The 19009-nt window shown below is 34.6% G+C and overlaps 5 protein-coding genes across 8 annotated transcripts; 2 read left to right on the plus strand and 3 right to left on the minus strand.

Moving 5' to 3' along the window:
• Positions 1-454: 454 nt before the first annotated feature.
• Positions 455-3381, plus strand: LOC104786480 (putative fructokinase-1). The gene is made up of 4 exons (XM_010511899.3): positions 455-1116; positions 1872-2204; positions 2822-2938; positions 3039-3381. The coding sequence occupies exons 1-4, from the start codon at positions 718-720 to the stop codon at positions 3165-3167; spliced, it is 978 nt and encodes a 325-aa protein (XP_010510201.1). The 5' UTR covers positions 455-717; the 3' UTR covers positions 3168-3381.
• Positions 3382-3405: 24 nt separating this feature from the next.
• Positions 3406-5196, minus strand: LOC104786481 (B-box zinc finger protein 25). Its single transcript, XM_010511901.3, has 3 exons — positions 4538-5196; positions 3909-4214; positions 3406-3784 (listed from the first exon to the last, which is right to left on the minus strand). Exons 1-3 carry the CDS (start codon positions 4718-4720, stop codon positions 3545-3547), a joined length of 729 nt encoding a protein of 242 aa, XP_010510203.2. The 5' UTR covers positions 4721-5196; the 3' UTR covers positions 3406-3544.
• A 299-nt stretch (positions 5197-5495) lies between these two features.
• Positions 5496-8211, minus strand: LOC104786482 (putative transcription factor PosF21). 2 transcript variants are annotated; one of them, XM_010511902.2, is made up of 6 exons: positions 7811-8211; positions 6988-7647; positions 6532-6664; positions 6310-6394; positions 5875-6221; positions 5496-5782 (listed from the first exon to the last, which is right to left on the minus strand). In XM_010511902.2, the coding sequence occupies exons 2-5, from the start codon at positions 7602-7604 to the stop codon at positions 5905-5907; spliced, it is 1152 nt and encodes a 383-aa protein (XP_010510204.1). In that variant the 5' UTR covers positions 7605-7647; positions 7811-8211; the 3' UTR covers positions 5496-5782; positions 5875-5904. The 2 variants fall into 2 exon arrangements, with proteins under 2 accessions (XP_010510204.1, XP_010510205.1); XM_010511903.2 differs by having other exon boundaries at positions 6988-7637; positions 7811-8172.
• A 4136-nt stretch (positions 8212-12347) lies between these two features.
• LOC104749717 (delta-9 acyl-lipid desaturase 2) lies at positions 12348-14526 on the plus strand. The gene is made up of 5 exons (XM_019245846.2): positions 12348-13152; positions 13301-13441; positions 13536-13676; positions 13819-13925; positions 14124-14526. Exons 1-5 carry the CDS (start codon positions 12820-12822, stop codon positions 14320-14322), a joined length of 921 nt encoding a protein of 306 aa, XP_019101391.2. The 5' UTR covers positions 12348-12819; the 3' UTR covers positions 14323-14526.
• A 1118-nt stretch (positions 14527-15644) lies between these two features.
• Positions 15645-18573, minus strand: LOC104786484 (hydroxyacylglutathione hydrolase 2, mitochondrial). Of its 3 annotated transcripts, none has more exons than XR_015556669.1 (8): positions 18229-18542; positions 17697-17867; positions 17397-17600; positions 16643-17288; positions 16452-16552; positions 16264-16338; positions 16070-16168; positions 15645-15966 (listed from the first exon to the last, which is right to left on the minus strand). XR_015556669.1 is itself a non-coding variant. In XM_010511905.3 (8 exons), the coding sequence occupies exons 1-8, from the start codon at positions 18280-18282 to the stop codon at positions 15814-15816; spliced, it is 981 nt and encodes a 326-aa protein (XP_010510207.1). In that variant the 5' UTR covers positions 18283-18573; the 3' UTR covers positions 15645-15813. The 3 variants fall into 3 exon arrangements, 1 of the variants encoding a protein (XP_010510207.1); XM_010511905.3 differs by having other exon boundaries at positions 17165-17288; positions 18229-18573; XR_015556670.1 differs by lacking the exon at positions 16643-17288.
• Positions 18574-19009: the final 436 nt, after the last annotated feature.

The following is a 19009-nucleotide window of genomic DNA, read 5'->3' on the forward strand; positions in this document are numbered from 1 at the left end:
ATAAATCTTTTGTTATTTTCTTACAAAAACTTTGGTTTGAATTCCCCACTCCATCCCACATTACTCCTCTTCTTTAAAAACCGGACCCCATCATCATAATTTATAAGCAAATTTTCACAAAATTAAACCATCTTTGATAATTTGATTTAATAATATACTAATATCACTTGAAGCATAAGACAAATAAATAAATAGAAATCCGAAAACGAATAATTTCCTTAACACGTGAGAGTATCTCTTTGGTGTTTTGTCATCATCCTATTTAACCTGACACCAATAAATATGTTACTAAGTTTATTTTTCACGCAAACATTTATTAACTACTGAATATACGATTTATTCCAAAAAAAAAAAAACAGAGGATCACGGAGAAAACTAAACAAAAAATATCAAAATGCTCGGGCACTTGTTGAAAAGGTAACAAGATTTTTTCCAATTTTATTATAATAAAAATAAACCCATTTATATTTATTTTCTTGGCAACAAAATAAACTCATGTTTTTATGATTTAATTTTAATTAAATTAAATGAAATAAGCTAAAATAATAAAATAAAAATATCAGTAGTAGTAGAAGTAGACTTGTTTCACACCAGTCCCATCGTTCTCTATATATAAACCATTCCTCTCTCTCTCGCTCTCGTTTTTAATATTCTTCTCTTTCCCCTCACTTACGATTTCTCGATCCAACGATTCAACACAGATCTCATAGATCTAAAATGGCATCCAACGGTGAAAAAGGACTGATCGTAAGCTTCGGCGAGATGCTAATCGATTTCGTACCAACCGAATCAGGCGTATCTCTCGCCGAAGCTCCTGGTTTCCTCAAAGCTCCAGGCGGTGCTCCCGCTAACGTCGCGATCGCAGTTTCTCGTCTCGGCGGACGATCCGCTTTCGTCGGAAAACTCGGTGACGACGAGTTCGGTCATATGCTCGCTGGGATTCTAAGGAAGAACGGTGTCGCTGATCAAGGGATCAACTTCGATACGGGAGCTAGAACTGCTTTAGCTTTCGTTACGTTGCGTGCTGATGGAGATCGCGAGTTTATGTTTTATCGGAATCCTAGCGCTGATATGCTTCTCCGTCCTGATGAACTCAACCTCGACCTCATCAGATCCGTACGTTATACTAATCTCTCTTCTGATTTAATTATTGTGATTAGTTTAAATCCAGATCTAGAAGATTTTTAAGATTTTTTAATCTGGGAAACGAAGTAACGAAATTGGATTAGGAGTGTTGAAGCAAGCGTGTAGTTTTGGGAATCGCGTTTATTGGATTGAGATGATTTTTATGATCTCATGAGTCCATGAGAGGCGGTGTGACTTTTCTCAATTTTTATTTTTATTTTCGCGGGTGTTATTATTTTTGTTAGATCCACGTGAGACCACGTGATTTGCCCAATTCCTGCTCCTTCACAAAGACAACTAAAAAATAAAAAAAAAGCTAGAAACCTTTTTGGCCGTGAATATGAAGCAAAGTTGTTTAACAATCACCATCTTTAAAAAACTCTTAAGCTTAAACGTTTTCCCTTAATTAGCTTTTGTAGTGGTGAGGTGAATCTCTGTGAGTATTTGATAAAAAAAAAAGTAAATGTGCACATATACGTGTAAAGTAGGTTCTCTTGTTTTTTATAGCAATGGAGTGAATTCATGTCAGGTTGAATATTTTTGTGTAAAAATTGTTACCTTTACAGCTAATCTCAATGGTGAGGACATTTTTGTTTTTTTTCAACAGTTTTGATAATGATTGACCCTTGAAAACATAAAGAATCTTAATGAAAATGGGTCCCTTTGATAATTTATTCCTAATGATCCAAATTGTGTTATTTTGTTTGATTATGTGAAAGTTTTAACTTTTTTTGTGACCAATGCAGGCGAAAGTGTTTCACTATGGATCGATAAGTTTGATAGTGGAGCCGTGTAGGTCTGCTCATTTGAAGGCTATGGAAGTGGCGAAAGAAGCTGGAGCTCTTCTTTCCTACGACCCTAACCTTAGAGAACCTTTGTGGCCATCAAAGGAAGAAGCCAAGACACAGATCATGAGTATTTGGGACAAAGCTGAGATCATCAAGGTGAGCGACGTTGAGCTTGAGTTTTTAACTGGAAGCAACAAGATTGATGATGAGACCGCAATGTCCTTGTGGCATCCTAACTTGAAGCTATTGCTTGTCACTCTTGGTGAAAAGGGATGTCGGTATTACACTAAGGTAACAACAACACAACTCAAACATATTTACCATGATTGTTATCGTTGACATCATTCTTATCACAATCGTAGTATCATAGTAACATAATTGTCTCTTGGTTTATGCCTTGTGTGTTGTGTCCATTAGGTGATACCAGAAGGCAAAACTAGTCTGCTATATAAATGTCATTTCAGGATTGCTTTTAGGATGTTAGCATATTTTTTTAATAGGAATCGAGAAACTCGTTAATATTATTCTTTTATCAGAACAGGGATTTCAACGCTTCAGCAGGAATCAATTCTGCTACTTGATTAAATATTAGTGGGTGTTTAGTAGGTTTGGTAGATCTCACCAACCACTGCATTTAAAAAATTGAATTTTTCGTGGACCCTCCAAAAGATTAATGTTACTTACTTTAATCAATTGAGAGGGTTGCAAAAGTCGTGATCTCTAAGGTTCTCTGTTTTGCAAACATGACAAGCTGTTCTTGTCAAGAAAGGAAATTACTAATTGCTTTTTCTTAGTTTGCCAAATCACATGAACATGGAAACGATTTTGTTCTTTACTTATTTACGTCAATAACTTTGTGACCTTCACTAAATGGGTTTCTCTTCTTTTACACTTTTTAAACTGTGTAGAGTTTCAAAGGATCCGTTGACCCTTTCCATGTGAACGCTGTGGATACAACCGGAGCTGGAGACTCCTTTGTCGGTGCTCTTCTAAACCAGATTGTCGACGATCAGTCCGTTCTCGAGGTATAACATTCAAAAAAAAAGCATTAGTTAATTAATGTGCCTCAAGATTCAGTATAGGTTCTAACTTCATTATCCTATAACTTCTCTTGTTAACTTACAGAACGAAGAGAGATTGAGAAAAGTGTTGAGATTCGCTAACGCTTGTGGAGCAATCACCACTACCAAAAAAGGAGCCATTCCAGCTCTTCCCTCAGATGCTGAAGTTCGCAGCTTTCTCGAAGGGAAATAGAAGAAACAAAAGCAACTCAAGCTTTCACCATGTAATCTGTTTTGCGCGGCTTTCTTTCTTCTCTTTTCGTATTCTTGTTTTTGGATTGGAGAGAAACAAATTGGGCATTCCGCTCTGTTTTTGTTCCTCTTCTTCAAATGTAATGATTTAAAAAGACTCATGTTGCGATTTATGGCATCACATGCTAATAAAATGATGCATTATTTTTCTCCCATTATCGAGCCTAAACACCTTCCCGTTGCAAATATACTTACTCATACAAAAATACCTATTACTGGTTCGAATCAGATCACAGAGAAAGCAAGGCATATACAATAAACGGGTGTTACATATACGAATCAAGTTCGATATAAAGCTTCACTTGTTTCAGCCAGAGTTTAGCCTAGGTCGGGGACAAGGAAGTGGTCTTCATCATCATCATAACGGATCTCAAGCCTCGGCTTCTTATTCGAAACATTGGACTTCATGGCTCTGTTGTCGGGATGAACATGAGCCAAATGTGAAAACGAAAGCTCGGGAACTTCAGCTGCCGGTAGAGCCTCTTGATCAGGCTGGTCACCAAAGAAACCCATCTCTGCAAGCCAATCCAGCTCTCCGAGATCAAGCTGCTCTTTCTCCTAATTTACAGCAAGTAAATTTATATACATGTCAAAACAAGCTATAACCATGAACTAAGATCAAGATTGAATTAAAACATATATAGGCTATATCATTCGTTCGATTTGGTTAACCACTTCTAACCTTGTTACTGCAGTCAAGATCCGAGTAGCTGAAGAATTCATCGGTAGCCCACAAAGGAGATGGAGCAGCGGGTTGCTGAGTTTGCAATTTAGAGAGAACCTGCTTTGCATTCTGCTGGTTAGATGGGTCAAAGTGATTCTTCTCCACTTCTTGATTGCAACTAGTGGAGCTAAGAGCAACTCGGATTCCAGTGGCTAAGAACCTCTGGTGATTAGCAGAGCGAGTATTTGGTGCATGGGTAGCCTCGTCGCAGTCTCTACAGAGAAGAGCTCTATCCTCTACACAGAATATGAAAGCTGCCTTCTCCTGCAAGTCAACAAAGATGAACACAAGAAACAGATTTAATACAGAAGTAACCTTGAGAAAGTGTTATCTGATCCCATTTAAAATAGTTACTAAAATGAGATCTAAATATTCAATCTCTAAAACTTGATCCTATTCCCACCAAATACCTTACCTGAAGTTAGATCTAAAAACCTAATCTTTGTTAACGAATAGAGATACAAAGCTAAGAAACTTGTCCATCATTACTCCAAAAGAATCTGCCAAGAACAGCTCAATCACAACAGAAAAACACACAAAGATCTTCTTACAAGTAAACACAGAGACAGAACAGAAGGTTTTCTTACAAGGCAGATGTCGCAGGGAGGAAATTTAGTTGAGAGAGAGTCAAGAAAAAGGCGCTGGTGTTTGCTGGCGAGCTTATTAGCAGCATGAATCTCAACGTCACATCTAGCGCACAGAGCAGCTTCATCAGCACAACATATAAGTGTAGCCGGAGCTTTCTCACACACATCACACTGAATCTTCATCTTTTCTCAAAAACAGAATCTGAATATCAGAGGAATCTCCAAAAAAAGATAAAAAAGGATCTTTCTGTTTTCTACCCTTGTTCAAGATCAAACCTTTTTTATAAGACAAATGGAAACGAAACTTTGAGGAGAGAAACAAATAACAAGAAGAGTTTTTAGTTATTGTGTTTCAAGTTAGGAAGTGAATGATTGGTGAAGAGAAGAAGATAATAGAAGAGGAGGAGGTTTTATCAGATTTTAAGATGATTCTGCGTATCAAAAGGAACCACATCCTTGCTTCTTTTACATCAATGCCTTAGTAGTTGTAGGAGCCCACTCTTCTTCTTCTTCTGCGGCTCTCATTGTTTCTCTCCTTCTCTGTCTGTTTCACTTTTGTATTTTTGATATTATTTTCACTTACATTTTTGGGGTTGGTCTATTTATTTGTTATGATATCATTTTTGCTTTTGAACACATTTGAAATTGTCGTTGAATATACTAGATAATATCAAAAAGTGGTTTAATTGTCTTAAATGTTTGTCTCTGTATACTACAGTAGTACAGTGTAGCCGTAAAATCTTGTGGACAGTAATGTTTTCACAACAATATAGTCGGCTGAAATGTTTTTTGCGGTCTGTATTGCATATTGGAGAAGACATTGAATGTTCTTTAAGATCAATACAAGTTTTGTTGGAATTGGTGTTGACTAATCTGGTGGCTTTCCTTGTTCCCTTTTTTGTGGATAAGCTCAAAACTTTAGTTATGAGATAATGATTTTGATTTATACAAAAAACAATGGTGAACAAATATCATTAACACAAGTGTTGCTGCTGCTGCTGCTGTATCGTAAACACAATTGTTATACAAGATTATAACAAATTAACAATTTTTGAACGTGATTTAATTTTTTTTTTACATGCTATGATGATTTCGAGACCCAGTCTCTATAACCAAATAACCAAATCCAAACAACTAAAATAATTGCAGTGCAAGGAACTCTGTTTCTTTGGGCTATCCACCCACATGTTTTCCCTCAATGACCTTACCAAAAGGCTTCTCTTGTAACACTCAAACGCCAATACCCTGTAGGCCAAGGCACCCGTTAAGCTGTGTTAGCTAAACCCTAAAATCCAAGACACTGCGATATGGATAAGAAAGGAATTCTTCAGGAGTACCTCTCACTTTCGTGGAAATATTCATACTCCTCAGCTCTCTTTCTGGGATTGAGAAGGCTTGAGTCTTACTCCATTTTGTTGTTCCTGCTGTTGCATCCGCTGCTGCATAAGCTGTTGCATCTGTTGCTGTTGAAACTGATACTGCTGTTGTTGTTGTTGTTGCTGCTTCTGTGAATGAATCTGAAGTTGCTGGAACTGTTGTGCGGCTAAGATTGTTTGCATTGACTGATTGTTGGAATAGAATTGTTGGTTTGATCCAAACGACCCATAGTTCAACGCTGATGGAGCAACTTGGCCAGTCAACACCTTCAGATGCTGGATTTCCTCCTTAAGTGCTTCGTTTAGTTCTGTTAATATAGAAGATTCGAATTGATCATATGAACCAAATAACAGTTTTCACAGTGAAAGTAAATGTTTGTGATAAAAGAGGCTCACCATCCTGCAAGTGAACCTGCTGCTCCATTGTTTGTAACCGCAGCTTCAGTTCATTGTTTTCTACAGTCAAGCCATTTGTGTCTCTCTGAACAAACATGAATAAAAGAGCACAAGATTGAAAACCCATAAAGAAACCCCAATACACAAACGAACATTGCAAAGCTGCACTTTAGTTTCGTTTAGCATGAAGAAAGAGCAACACTAAAAAGACTCAAAACCAACCTGTAAGAGAGTCAACTGGGCTGAGAGAGTTGTAGCCTCTGTTTGCAAAGTCTGTACTTTTCTCTCAAGCTCAAATATGTATCTCGTCTTTCTTTCTTTTGATCTTGCCGCGGACTGCCTGTTTGCCCATATCCTATTGTATGAAACAAAAACAAATCACACACTTGCTCCACATGTTTGAGTTTGTACATATACAAACGCAGAAAGGCTTATCAGCTTATATTTTAAAAGTGAACAAGAAAACATGCAAAAGATAGAGAACTAAGTAGCAATTTCATTAATATTTTGTGATGTTAGGTCATTCCCAAAGTTATGTGAAATCAGTTGAAGCAACTAAAAGACTGGTGGCCTCAAAGATTCAAACCAAAAGCACAAAATATTCATTATGTCCATCCAAACTCTGGACATAATAAATAACCAGACAAGCACAAAAGAAAAAGACGAAAGACTAATTACCTCTTAGCACGTTTTGGATCGATGAGAGCAAGCTCAGCAAGTTTAGTAGCAGACATGGACTTCTTAGCATCAATAACAGAATCATCCTCATTCCCGGACATTAGCATCTCATTGATATTCATTGAACCATCCATAGACTGACTGTGTTGGTGCCTGATTCTTGGTCTTTCGCCAAAACTGTTGAGTGTATTCTGAGGATTGGATGTTGAGCCTGTCTGCATCATTGACTCGTTTTTCCAAGCAGTTCCTCCAGATGGCTCACCAACTTGAGCCGAAGACGTAGCAGAAGAATTGAACTTATCCATATCAAGATACATAGAGAGTAAGTCTTCGTCAGTGTCATCAGAGAAAGAAGGTCCATCAGCAGCATTACCAACAACACCAAGATCACTATCAAAGCTCAAATCATCAGGGAGAGTAAGGATCTCAGAATGAGCTCGACGGTGTCCAATCTTCTTAGGTGGGTTATCAAGCATACGGCTAATATCATGGCTCATTCGGTTAGCATCTGATCCATGACCACTGGGACCAGAATCTGAGAATGCAGAGCACCGACCTGATGGAGATGGAGGAGGAAGACCTCCTCCACAAGGTGCCGGAGACTTCTCCTTATCCATTTATAGTAACTTTCCACACCAAATCAACAGGTCCTACAAAACGCTTAATCACACATAATAAAGACTAGGTAAGCTCAATCAAACTCAAAGCTAACAAATTTCTCAAGCAACCCTAAAGCTCACGTTTTTATCCTTAACCCTTAATCAAAATGAAAGACCCTAAATGAAAGCAGATCAAAGGAGACGACTTTGTAAGACCCACTTACAAGAATAGATCTAATTCAGCTGTTGTAGTGTGACCCAGCAAACACAGAGAGAGAGAGAGAGAGCGAGTGAGATCCAGGAGAAAAATTGTAACTTTTTTCCAGGGAAAAGTCTTGGGTTTTTGGACAAAGTGAAGAGATGAAATTGAGTTTTAGGGAGAAGAAAATGAGAGGAAGAGAAGAGAGAGAGATCTATGGAGATGATGAGGGGAAGGGCGAGCGAATTCGATTCTTACAACAACAGATCATTCATCATCATCATCATGAGTAAGGGAATGAATACAATATGCTCTCTCAAAACGCGTCGTTTAGCGTGTTCCGCCATTTCCGTTAAGTGTGACGATGATGATGAGCTGCACAAGATTAAATTAATTTACCAAAAAACGAATTAATAAAAGCATTATGTCACCACCAGGCCTAGGCCTTCTTCTTAAATTATTTTATGGGCCTAAAGCCCATCTATCACTAGTCTTAGGAGTCATGAGCTACATTCTCTCTTTTTTTTTTTTTGTTGGTAGGTGATGTATATATGTCTCTACTTATTTATCACGAAGATTGTATGAACATTTTATTAAAACAAATATTTTCGTTAAATTGATCGTCATTTAAATTAAAAAAAAAAAGAATAAACTAAACATTATTTTTCTCTTTCATTTACACTACACGTTTCTTACAAGTTTTTAAAAAATGGATATCTATTTGAATATTTAATGTAAGAGCTATATATTTATAAAACATAAATATATCTATTTTTAAATATGTTTTTTCACAGCCGCGAAATTAATTTATACTTAGAATAAGATAAGATTACTTGAGGGAAAAAATAAAAAGATATTATATCAAAATAAGGGATAAAAAAAAAAAAAAAATTCAGAAGAAGAAGTCATTATCGTTCCCTATAAGACAATGGGTGGATAGTGGTACCACACATCTCTGTATCTGTGAAGCATTGTCCTTTTCCTTGTTGGAAAGGAATGTTACGGTGGTCGATTTCACATTCCACTTTTAATAATCTGTTAAACGTTTCGAGATTGTTCATATATTAGAGATACTTGATAAATGTACCTACAAAATCGATATTATTAATTACTGGTCAATTCACAAACTCATTAAATCATATGTAGTTGTTTATATTCCTATCATTTCATACTATCATTTTACAATCAATTTCATCATAAGCTAGTGATAAGCATTTAAAGTCACTTCCTTACAAGGGTCTCATTTTACACATTTCCTCGTACTTTGATATTACTGGTCTTCAATATAGGTGGTTACTTGTATTCTCATGTGGGATGGGTTTTGATTGAGTCTGTCAAGTTGCCTTTTAGCACAAGCTACTACTAAAAAGCTAACTCAGCTAATAAGTATTATTCTTTTAAGCTCACTAATATTCCAAAAATTGGTTTGTAAGTTTTGTTTCGGATATTTTATTTACTATTTGAGTTTGGACTATACCTTAATAATTGTTACACCGATTGGTACCATGCATGCATCTTCCAAGCTCCAAGCTACAAAGTTCAGGCTTGGTTCGGTCTAACGGATACGTAACCGTAAGTAGTTTGTTTACTATGTTTCATCACAATCTTACATCTTTAGTTTATTTATTTGTTTTCTTCTATGTAATCTATATATGAGTTTTAAAAAGATGTAAAGAGATTAAAATATAACTATTTCATTAAAAAAATATATATGAAACAATTTTACATCCTACCTACTTTAACAAGTATTTGTTACAAACAACTCTATAACATTGCAGTAAGTAAGTATATGTTCGATAAAATTAGTTATAGAGTCCCTTGATGAGTCCGGAGGCGTCAGATGAGATTAATTAAGTAGAAGTTGTAAGTTGTAAGTTGTAACCACCTAATGTAATTAACTAGTAGTAATTTTTAGTAATGACTATGAAAGTGAGGGGAGGAGGAACATGTTAAATCGAGAAAGTAAATTGACTAGTAGTCAGTGACTTCTGACGAGATACTACTACTCAAATGCAGGATCAGGGACCATTAGCATCATTTACTATTTTTCAATCCCTGCACACATGTTACGATCATTTTGTTGTTTTTGAGTATGTGTTATTATAATATGGATCCTGATATTATAATATTAGTAGAAGTTCTGATATATGTACTATCTTTATTTTATATCACGAATACTAACTCAAAACTGTGTACTTAGTCCGTTTTCAGATACAAAAAACTACGTGACAACATTATGATTTATTTCCAATTTTGGTTTGACTCAAAAGAACAAACACAAAACTTAGGCTATGGTTGCTTGCACTTTTTAACCAAGTTTAATATACGTTTCAAATATATTCATCCAAAAATCCACTATTTGCGTTATATATTTTTTTTATCAAACTTTATTAGAGTTTATCCTAAAGCTGAATAATAGCGCTTTTTGGTTGGAAATTATTCAATTTCAAATTATGAGATGAACAAATTGAACGAGATGAAAACTTAGACCTATTTTCTTATTTTATTTTATTTTTTCGTTTTTGAAACAACAGAACCAAGTCGGAAATAACAAATAATTTTCCTGATTTTTTTGCAACAGATTTTTACAGTTTTTTCGTTTATAATTTAAACGTCATAAATATTTCTATATGCTTCAGAATCATTGTATCCAAAAAAACTAACATGGTTTACAGTTCAGATCTTCTTAATTATTCTGTTTGAAAGTTAATAAACATCTTCTATAGTGGAGTAGTATAATTTATTAATGCATTACAAAGTAATCGGTCATTTGGGTTTAATTAATGTTTGTTAATCGTTAGTAGTATTAACTATTAAGTATACCAAAGCGCAACCACCTTTCTCACTTTACGCTTTCTCACTTACCCACAACCTAATCAAAAAAATTTGTTAACTAACGCAATTAAAAGCTTTGTTGCTATGATTTGAATCTTGATGTAGAAACTACCAAGGTAGGTACGTTACAGATTCGGAAAAAAGATCAACGATACATTTAGAGATGCTATAATAATGAAAGTAACCTCACTCTTGTCTACTTTTTTTTCTTTTTTTCTTGTAGGACACTATCACTTCATGTACTCATTTGTATTAAAGTTTTTATATATTTGTCGTCTTACGTTTCCGGAGTTAGCGAGGCTCTCGTCTCCACTACAGTGTTTTGACACACTACGTATAGTATTTTTTTTTTTTTTTCAAGATCTAGAACCGAGGATTTAGGAATTTCTAGGACATTTTCAAACGTGATGGTTTATTGATTTGTTTTTTTATTTTTAATAGAGCGAAACGATTTGTTATATAATAATGTATACAGTATAATAGTAATACTTAGAGTAGCAATTAACAAAATAGTTTGAAATATTTTACACGAGCTTACAAGTTCGAGCACATGCTTATGTCTACATAAACAGATCTTAACATGTGTAAGTTTACGATCTTGTATTGTCTTTTGATTCAACATATACTTTTAAATCACTTGAGGTGTGGTTTCAGTTTCTGATAAAAAATGACCTAAAAGGTGTGGGCAATATGGCATACGGCCCCAAAGGTTGATAAAAATATCTCTTATCATCATAATTCTTTTTAAAATAAAGTTACTTGGAAGTGTGTGTATATTGAGATTGATATCATTATAGGGTACAAAAGAAGATATCATCATCATCATATCAAGCACTAAAAATTTAAAATATATTATTTCATAGTCAAATTTAAATCGAGTAATGTACTCTTGTGTATGAAGACGTGTATGCATCAATGATCAAATCTTGCAACCTTTTTTATTAGTTTAAGAGAAAGAAAAAAAATAAACCTTAACAAATACATTAACTCAACTACTTGTAATCTAAACAAAAAACTCAACCACTTGTAATCTAAACAAAAACGAATTAACTGATAGAAAAATAAAAATAGAATACTACATTTTTTTTGTCAAACAAATAGAATACTACATTACTACATATGACTTTGATTTCTTTCCATTTAAAAGACAATTTGACAATCCGTACTCAACCGGAAAGGAATCGATCACGAAGATCTGATAACCCAAACTAGTTAGAAAATAAACTGATTTAGAACTTTTAAATTTATTCTTTTGGTCAAACGTTTAAAATTGTAAAATAAGAATAAAAATATATACATGCTGTTTTAAGAGATCGTATATTTTTCCTTTTTATATGAATTTGTGGATCAAATGGAAAAGTGTTAAATTAGCGTATCTGAAAAATATCTGTATAATCATTTTTAATTTAACAGTTCATTTTATTTGGGTCAAAATTTATGTACTACTAATTAAGTATTTTTCCGTCAAAATTATATCTTAATATTTGATTTAGCTGTATTAAACGGAATAAAATCAATTATTGGATATAGTTTATTGTATAATAATAATGTAAACTATTATAGCTGGTGTATGTTGACACTTGGGAACCTTAGTTATGTATATTTTGATTTCCCATAGATTATTTTCCAAATATATAAAAAAAAAGACTAAAAAGAGTATATGCTTAGTACAGCCAGTGAGTTATTCCAATTTTATATTTAAAAGAGAAAAAAAAAAAAAAAACTCTGGAAATATGATAACAGTGTCCAGCTACCGAACGTGATTTTTGCCTGTAATCACGTACATCCATAAAGCAATATATATCATCAAAACAGTAGAATAAGTCAAGATAAATAATATTGAGCCCTGTGTCACCCTTTGCTCTTTACGTTGGGGTTGTGGCATCATCTCCTAAAAATAAACTTTTATATAAATTTACTGGTTCAGAATCAAACAACTTACATATATATCACACTATTGCATGTAACCTATACACCTCAACACCTTACGTGCCAAACTTTGCAACAAATATCATGATATTTATTATTTACCGATCCCATATAGGCAGTGAATAAATTTCTTTAAATATTTCGTAACACTATAAATAACAAGAGAGATCCATCACTTTTTTATTCTCCTCCTCTCCCATTAAGTTATTTTTTTTATCTTCCTCCAACAAAGAGAGAGAACCTAAAAAAAAAGAGAAGTAGAGATCCGAAATGTCGGTGACGTCGACGGTGGAGGAGAACCACCGGAAAAATCCATCTTCTTCGCCGGTGGAGGAGAAGAAGAAGAGGAGATGGGTGTTTTGGGATAGAAGGTGGAGGAGATTAGATTACGTGAAATTCTCAGCATCTTTCATTGTTCATTCTCTTGCTCTCTTGGCTCCGTTTTATTTCACATGGTCGGCTCTTTGGGTTACGTTTCTGTTTTACACCATCGGTGGTCTTGGTATCACGGTGTCTTATCACCGTAACTTGGCTCACCGCAGTTTCAAAGTCCCTAAATGGCTTGAGTATCTCTTAGCCTATTGTGCCCTTCTCGCTATTCAGGTTCTTAACCCTATCTTTTCTTCTTGTATAAACCATATTAGTAGATCTTGAGATCTTAACTACTACCCTTTTAATTAATTGTACTTTATTTTTATCTACAGATCTAAACCTTTTTTATTTTATTTTAAATATATACTTTTTTTAATAGGGAGATCCGATTGATTGGGTGAGTACTCATCGATACCATCATCAGTTTACTGATTCAGAACGTGATCCTCATAGTCCCAAGGAAGGTTTTTGGTTTAGCCATCTTCTATGGATCTATGACTCTGCCTACCTTGTTTCAAAGGTAATTTTTTTTAATTTATTTATTTTGTTGTAAATAGTGTATTTTTGTTGTTTTTCTCTGTATAACCAAAAGATTAATTAATTAATTAAAACAGTGTGGAAAAAGAGCAAATGTGGAGGATTTGAAGAGGCAGTGGTTTTATAGGTTTCTACAAAAAACTGTGATGTTTCACATTTTAGGATTGGGTTGCATTCTCTTCTTTCTTGGTGGCATGTCCTTCGTTACTTGGGGAATGGTAAATTGAAGAATCTCTATATTTTTTTTTTTTTATATATCCTTAAAAAAAAAAACGTAGTATGTTATAAATTGTATAGAATCAAATTGTAATTAATGGATGTGGTTGGTGTGATTCTTCTTCTTCTTCTTCTTCTCATCAGGGGGTTGGAGCAGCATTGGAAGTGCACGTGACTTGCCTCATTAATTCACTCTGCCATATTTGGGGCACTCGGACATGGAAGACCAATGACACTTCTCGCAATGTTTGGTATGTGTGAATGAATAAAAATATTAATACTAATATTGACATTTTTGGTGTACACTTGAAATAGTAGAATATCTTCTAGTATGACATTTTCCCAAAATACAAGAGCACACATGAACCGTAGACAGCTCATGTTCCCCAAAAAAAAAAAAACTCAATAATGTAAATCTTGTTTTTTTTTTTGGTTTTGTTTTCTTGAAGGTGGTTATCGGTATTTTCATTTGGAGAGAGCTGGCACAACAATCATCATGCTTTCGAGTCGTCAGCTAGACAAGGACTTGAATGGTGGCAAATTGACATTTCTTGGTACATTGTTCGGTTTCTTGAAATTATCGGTTTAGCCACCGATGTGAAAGTACCAACGGAGGCTCAACGACGCCGTATGGCTATTGTTCGTTGATAAACTTGCGGGAGCACAAACAAAAAAAAAAGAAAAAGAAAAGGGATCTATTTCTTCTATGTAACTAGAATCATTTCTAATCCTAAAAGAGTTATTGTTTTTTTTTCTTTTTTTCTTTTTAAAGTTTTGGGTTAAAGCAAAGAACGTTTCCGATGTGTTTTGGTGTTGGACCAAGTTGATTTAAGATATTTGTCGTACTTTAAATCTTTTTTTTACGTAGTGGGGGGCAATTAATTCGTTAATGACGGTCGCTCTTAATCTATGTGAGAGAGACTACTATTTTAATATACTTAACTCTCGAAAAATATCTAATCGTCGTTTACGAAAAGAAGCAAAGCAAAAAAGAAGGACAGAAGACTTTGTTCAAAAAGGGGTGATATATTGGTTGTTGAAGTTTATAGCCATACAAAATTGTTTTGTTCTTTTTTAATAATAATCCATGTGACTATTTTGCAGAATTTACAATGAAGAAAGAATTACAAAAGCTAAAGAAAAAAAAAATGCAGAGACAGAGACTTTTTCAATGGACGACGAATATATTGGTTTATGTGAATGTTCATTGGCTTTTTGTTATATAAAGATCCAAAGTTTTGATGTAGTAGTAACGTATATATCAATATTATCACCTTTGGCTCTTTGCTCTAACATTGAAGTCGGCACTATTTTTTATAATACAATATATATACACCTTTCTTAACTGTTGGGTTTTCAGTATAAAGAAATGGTACACAAATTTTGTAGACTGCTTAGATTTTCTTGAAATTAGGAAAATATGATTTACCTTTGGATTTTATTCTTGGCGAATAGTAACTTTTTTTTCTCTTTTTGATTCGGGTGTGGTGGTCCTTGGCAACTAAAGAAAAATGTTATTCTATATTCTTGAATTGAATCGAAAATTCGAATTCGAAAAGTAGGGTTAGGTTATTTTCCTTTTTGCTTCTTTAAAGCTATCGTAGTTTTTAGTGACAATGACTAACGTTGAGGCTATCCTAAACGATCAAATCCTACTATATACCTAATCAAACATCGTCAACTCTATCAACCACCAGGTGAAATAAGTGACATCTTCTTTTGGCTCAGCCAAATCAATCTTAGCTGTTAGTTTGTTTCTTTTTTTTTAGGTGTGGTTTACTGCCGATTAGGGGAGATGTAGTTACGACTTACGACGATTACAATGAACAATGCTATTATTATCAAAAGTATTTGAATACTAAAAATATATATATATATATATATATATATATATATTAACTCCAAGCCACGATTGTAAGTAACAAGTTCGGTAAGTACTTCAATCCAACCAAAATCTAACAGCAACATAATTTTGTGAGTAGGAAAATTAGAATTTTTATGGATAAAAGTTTTTTAAAAAACGAAACCCTTTTCTTTTGGTTTTTTTGCATGTTATAAAAGAAAGTCCAAGTCATCGGGTGCACACATCTGATTTGTGGACTAACAGAAGCAAACCAAAGGTTTACCTCAGAAATAAGCCTAAGCTTTGAAATCATCCTTTGCTTGTCGGATGATCCCTAAAGCTTCTGCTTCATCTGCTGTCTCTGGGATGCGTAAAGCCCGTCGTATATCTGTATTGGAACTACGGAGGAACGGGTTACAAGCTTTCTCCATTTTCAGCGTTGTTGGAATCTGAGGTTTGGCGTAAAAAACAAAGAAGCAACACTAAGTTAACCAAGAACATTGAGAAATTCATAAGGATCATGGGAGAGATGAATCTTGTTTGTCTTTTCACCGTAGGTAATTTCTTGCTACGGAGGTCTGCAACATGAGCTGCATAAGACTGGAGTACTTCATTGTTTGGCTCTAGAGACAACGCAAACTTGGAATTACTCTGCACCCAAACCAAATTTTTTTAAATCATTTGAGGCAACCGTGTTTAGTAAAAAGCTTTTCAACTTAAGACTAGAATACCAAAATGTAACGTACCAATGTATATTCATGACCACAGTATATGCTTGTGTCATCTGGTAAAGATATGATTTTTTGGAGAGAAGCAAGCATCTGCAGAGCAAGTGCAGAGGATAGAAAAAAAACATCATTAACTGATTCAGAGAGTTTCGTTCCAAAAGAAATGTATTTAAGCAGGAAGATAGAGAAAGATATGTAATGTTTACCTGTTTAGGAGTGCCTTCAAAGAGTTTACCACATGATAAGCTAAACAAGGTGTCCCCAGTGAAGATAGCTCGTGATCCTGGAAAGTATAAGCTGATATGGCCTGCAAGTAGAATTACGATAATTAGACCGCAAAGAATAATAATACGCGGGACAACAAGGCTTAAGCGGTATCTATCACCCATAGTTTTACATTTGCACAACAGAAACCATCAAAACCTCCATTGTTGTTGGCTATAGCATATCTCTTTCGAAGAAGAGATAAACAAGACTCTTCTGGTTACAAGGTTTATGATAGAACCCTCATGGTTTCCTTAATACAACCAAGGTACCAACTTATATCCAAGGGATTATTTGAGAGAATCCCAACCTTCTTTAGACCCCTTTAACTCAACAAATTTCCCAATAAGCCGCCACAAGTCAGGTGAAAAGTATTAGAACTCCTGTACGCTTAGATGTCCAATTAACTTGTTTGAACAAGAGAGACAACTCTATCTTCTGTGCCGAGTTAAGAACACATAAGGAGAACACAGTATCTGTAAGGAATCCTCCCAAACTAAAACCAAATCTCCAGTGTCATTCTAAGTTACCCAAATTATATTATTTAGTAAGTGGGAATAATTGAGTAAAATTAAAGGCTTATTGTTGGAATGCAAGAACATGAAGCAAATAAGGTTAAAACGCTTCCAAAGTGAATATGAGAATTCTAAACAACCTTTAGTGTGGCCAGGAGTATCCATAACATGGACTTCATGGCCAGCGAACATCCATTTGTCACCATCCTTCAAGGCTATATCAATTCCAGGAATCCGGTCTTTATCCGCAGCTGAGCCAATCACCTGCATTCCAAAGATGTAACCTTTTTGACTAACCTTACAAATTTGTTTGACAAATGTTATCATTGTATACAAGGAGTACAAAAAGTGAAGTTGAAAAAATCTTCCTACCTTTGCACCGTACCTGTCTTTTAATTCCAAATTCCCACCAGTGTGATCATAATGATGATGTGTATTTAATATGTATGTTAGATTTCGACCACTCCTCTTCAAAGAATCGATAACAGGTTCAGCTTCAGAAGGGTCAACTACCCCAACTGTACCAGTATCCTCGTCATGCAATATATAAGCATAGTTATCCTTAAGACAAGGCACCTGGAGGAAAAACACTTGAGAATCATTTTGATTACATGATGACCTACTAAACATAGCATGAAAAACAAACAAATACATATGGTCCGAGGCACACACCAGTTCAATTTGCAAAGAGGAGAGGTTAGAGACACTGCAGAACTTGGAGACACGGATAGATCTACCAGCACCACGCAAAGTCCTAAGAGGTGAAGAGACGAGCTTCATGACTCTGCACACAAGACCCTTTCTGAGGTTAAGCTGTCTCACACATGGCTGGCTTGATAGCTTCTGAAAGCAATAAACAGAGATATGTTACATTCTGCTTTACAAAAATATATATATTCAAACAAGAGGTAACAAACAAGCTTATATGTGCATATATATGTCTACTACAGCTTCAAAACATCTCAAAATCACTAATTTTTAAAAAAACGCAACCTAGTCAAAGCTCTCTCAATACGTTGGAGAACAAAACCAAGGCATGAGAATGAGATTCTCAGAAAACGATCATCAAGAAATTAAGCATATAAAGATCATAAACAAGAAACACAAAAACAAAAAAAAATCAGATATTTCACCTTTTCATGAATCAAATTCGAAAATTTCAGAGAATCGAACAAAAAAGAAACGAGAAAGAGATGAAACAAACCCCAGAACAGCGAAAGAAGGAGATAGCAGAAGAAGCTTTCGAGATGGCTTGCATCTCTCTCTATATATCGATCAATCGATCGATCTTCAATAGAGAATTGATCTATTGGATGAAAAAGAGTTAATCTTTCGACTCAATCTCCCAGAAAAATTCTCTCTTTTGATCAAAACGATCTTCGAAGAAAATTTTGACGGAGAAAGAGCGACAGAGAGAAGACGAAGAAGAAGAAGAAGAAGCCGTAACACTCGGTAACCGAGTCGAGAGCCTCTCAAGTCTCAATCAATCATCACACAAATTTGTCATATTACAACAATAACCAAACCGGACCGGAACGAACCGTACCATAACTTTTTAAACAGCGATGCATATCATCATTTTATTCTCTGGTTATTTTTTTTTTTTTAGTGTAAGACGTGTCTTCACGACTATAATTAAAATTGGATACAAAAAGGTTATCGGTTTATTTCATTTATAAATAAAAAAAATGAAATCAATTACTATGTTTATAAAAATACACACTTCATTGTAGTAAAGCTTTGAATGATCATAGTATTATTTATTAAACCCTGCGTTTTACATTCCAAAGCATATTTGCTTGCGTTTTGCCGACCAAAAGGCACTCTTTACGTGTAATTTTAAAATTCTAAAAATTGACTTTGATGATTTATGTTCAAATTTACCTGATCATTAACGGTGGAAAACATGTACTATTTCTTAAACCTTACGATGAAATATTTTATAAGCAACGTTTTGAAGTAAAATGACAACATGCATGAATCAT

The sequence above is a fragment of the Camelina sativa genome, chromosome 5 (genome assembly GCF_030686135.1).
Source record: "Camelina sativa cultivar CO46 ecotype springtype chromosome 5, ASM3068613v1".
In the NCBI taxonomy this organism is placed as follows: Eukaryota; Viridiplantae; Streptophyta; class Magnoliopsida; order Brassicales; family Brassicaceae; genus Camelina; species Camelina sativa.

Bases quoted from the DNA above. Each gene is read 5' to 3' on its own strand.
- LOC104749717 (XM_019245846.2), top strand. From the start codon at position 12,820: ATGTCGGTGACGTCGACGGTGGAGGAGAACCACCGGAAAAATCCATCT. The intron at 13,153-13,300 runs GTTCTTAACCCT...TTTTTTTAATAG, and splicing joins GTGCCCTTCTCGCTATTCAG to GGAGATCCGATTGATTGGGT. The intron at 13,677-13,818 runs GTAAATTGAAGA...TCTTCTCATCAG, and splicing joins CCTTCGTTACTTGGGGAATG to GGGGTTGGAGCAGCATTGGA.
- LOC104786482 (XM_010511902.2), bottom strand. From the start codon at position 7,604: ATGGATAAGGAGAAGTCTCCGGCACCTTGTGGAGGAGGTCTTCCTCCT. The intron at 6,665-6,987 runs GTAATTAGTCTT...TTCATACAATAG, and splicing joins GATCCAAAACGTGCTAAGAG to GATATGGGCAAACAGGCAGT. The intron at 6,222-6,309 runs GTGAGCCTCTTT...CTATATTAACAG, and splicing joins GCAGGTTCACTTGCAGGATG to AACTAAACGAAGCACTTAAG.
- LOC104786481 (XM_010511901.3), bottom strand. From the start codon at position 4,720: ATGAAGATTCAGTGTGATGTGTGTGAGAAAGCTCCGGCTACACTTATA. The intron at 4,215-4,537 runs GTAAGAAAACCT...GTTGACTTGCAG, and splicing joins CTCCCTGCGACATCTGCCTT to GAGAAGGCAGCTTTCATATT. The intron at 3,785-3,908 runs GTTAGAAGTGGT...GCTGTAAATTAG, and splicing joins ATCTTGACTGCAGTAACAAG to GAGAAAGAGCAGCTTGATCT.
- LOC104786480 (XM_010511899.3), top strand. From the start codon at position 718: ATGGCATCCAACGGTGAAAAAGGACTGATCGTAAGCTTCGGCGAGATG. The intron at 1,117-1,871 runs GTACGTTATACT...TGACCAATGCAG, and splicing joins ACCTCGACCTCATCAGATCC to GCGAAAGTGTTTCACTATGG. The intron at 2,205-2,821 runs GTAACAACAACA...TAAACTGTGTAG, and splicing joins GATGTCGGTATTACACTAAG to AGTTTCAAAGGATCCGTTGA.
- LOC104786484 (XM_010511905.3), bottom strand. From the start codon at position 18,282: ATGCAAGCCATCTCGAAAGCTTCTTCTGCTATCTCCTTCTTTCGCTGT. The intron at 17,868-18,228 runs GTTTGTTTCATC...TATTGCTTTCAG, and splicing joins CCTTCTTTCGCTGTTCTGGG to AAGCTATCAAGCCAGCCATG. The intron at 16,339-16,451 runs GTAAACATTACA...CTTGCTCTGCAG, and splicing joins TTGAAGGCACTCCTAAACAG to ATGCTTGCTTCTCTCCAAAA.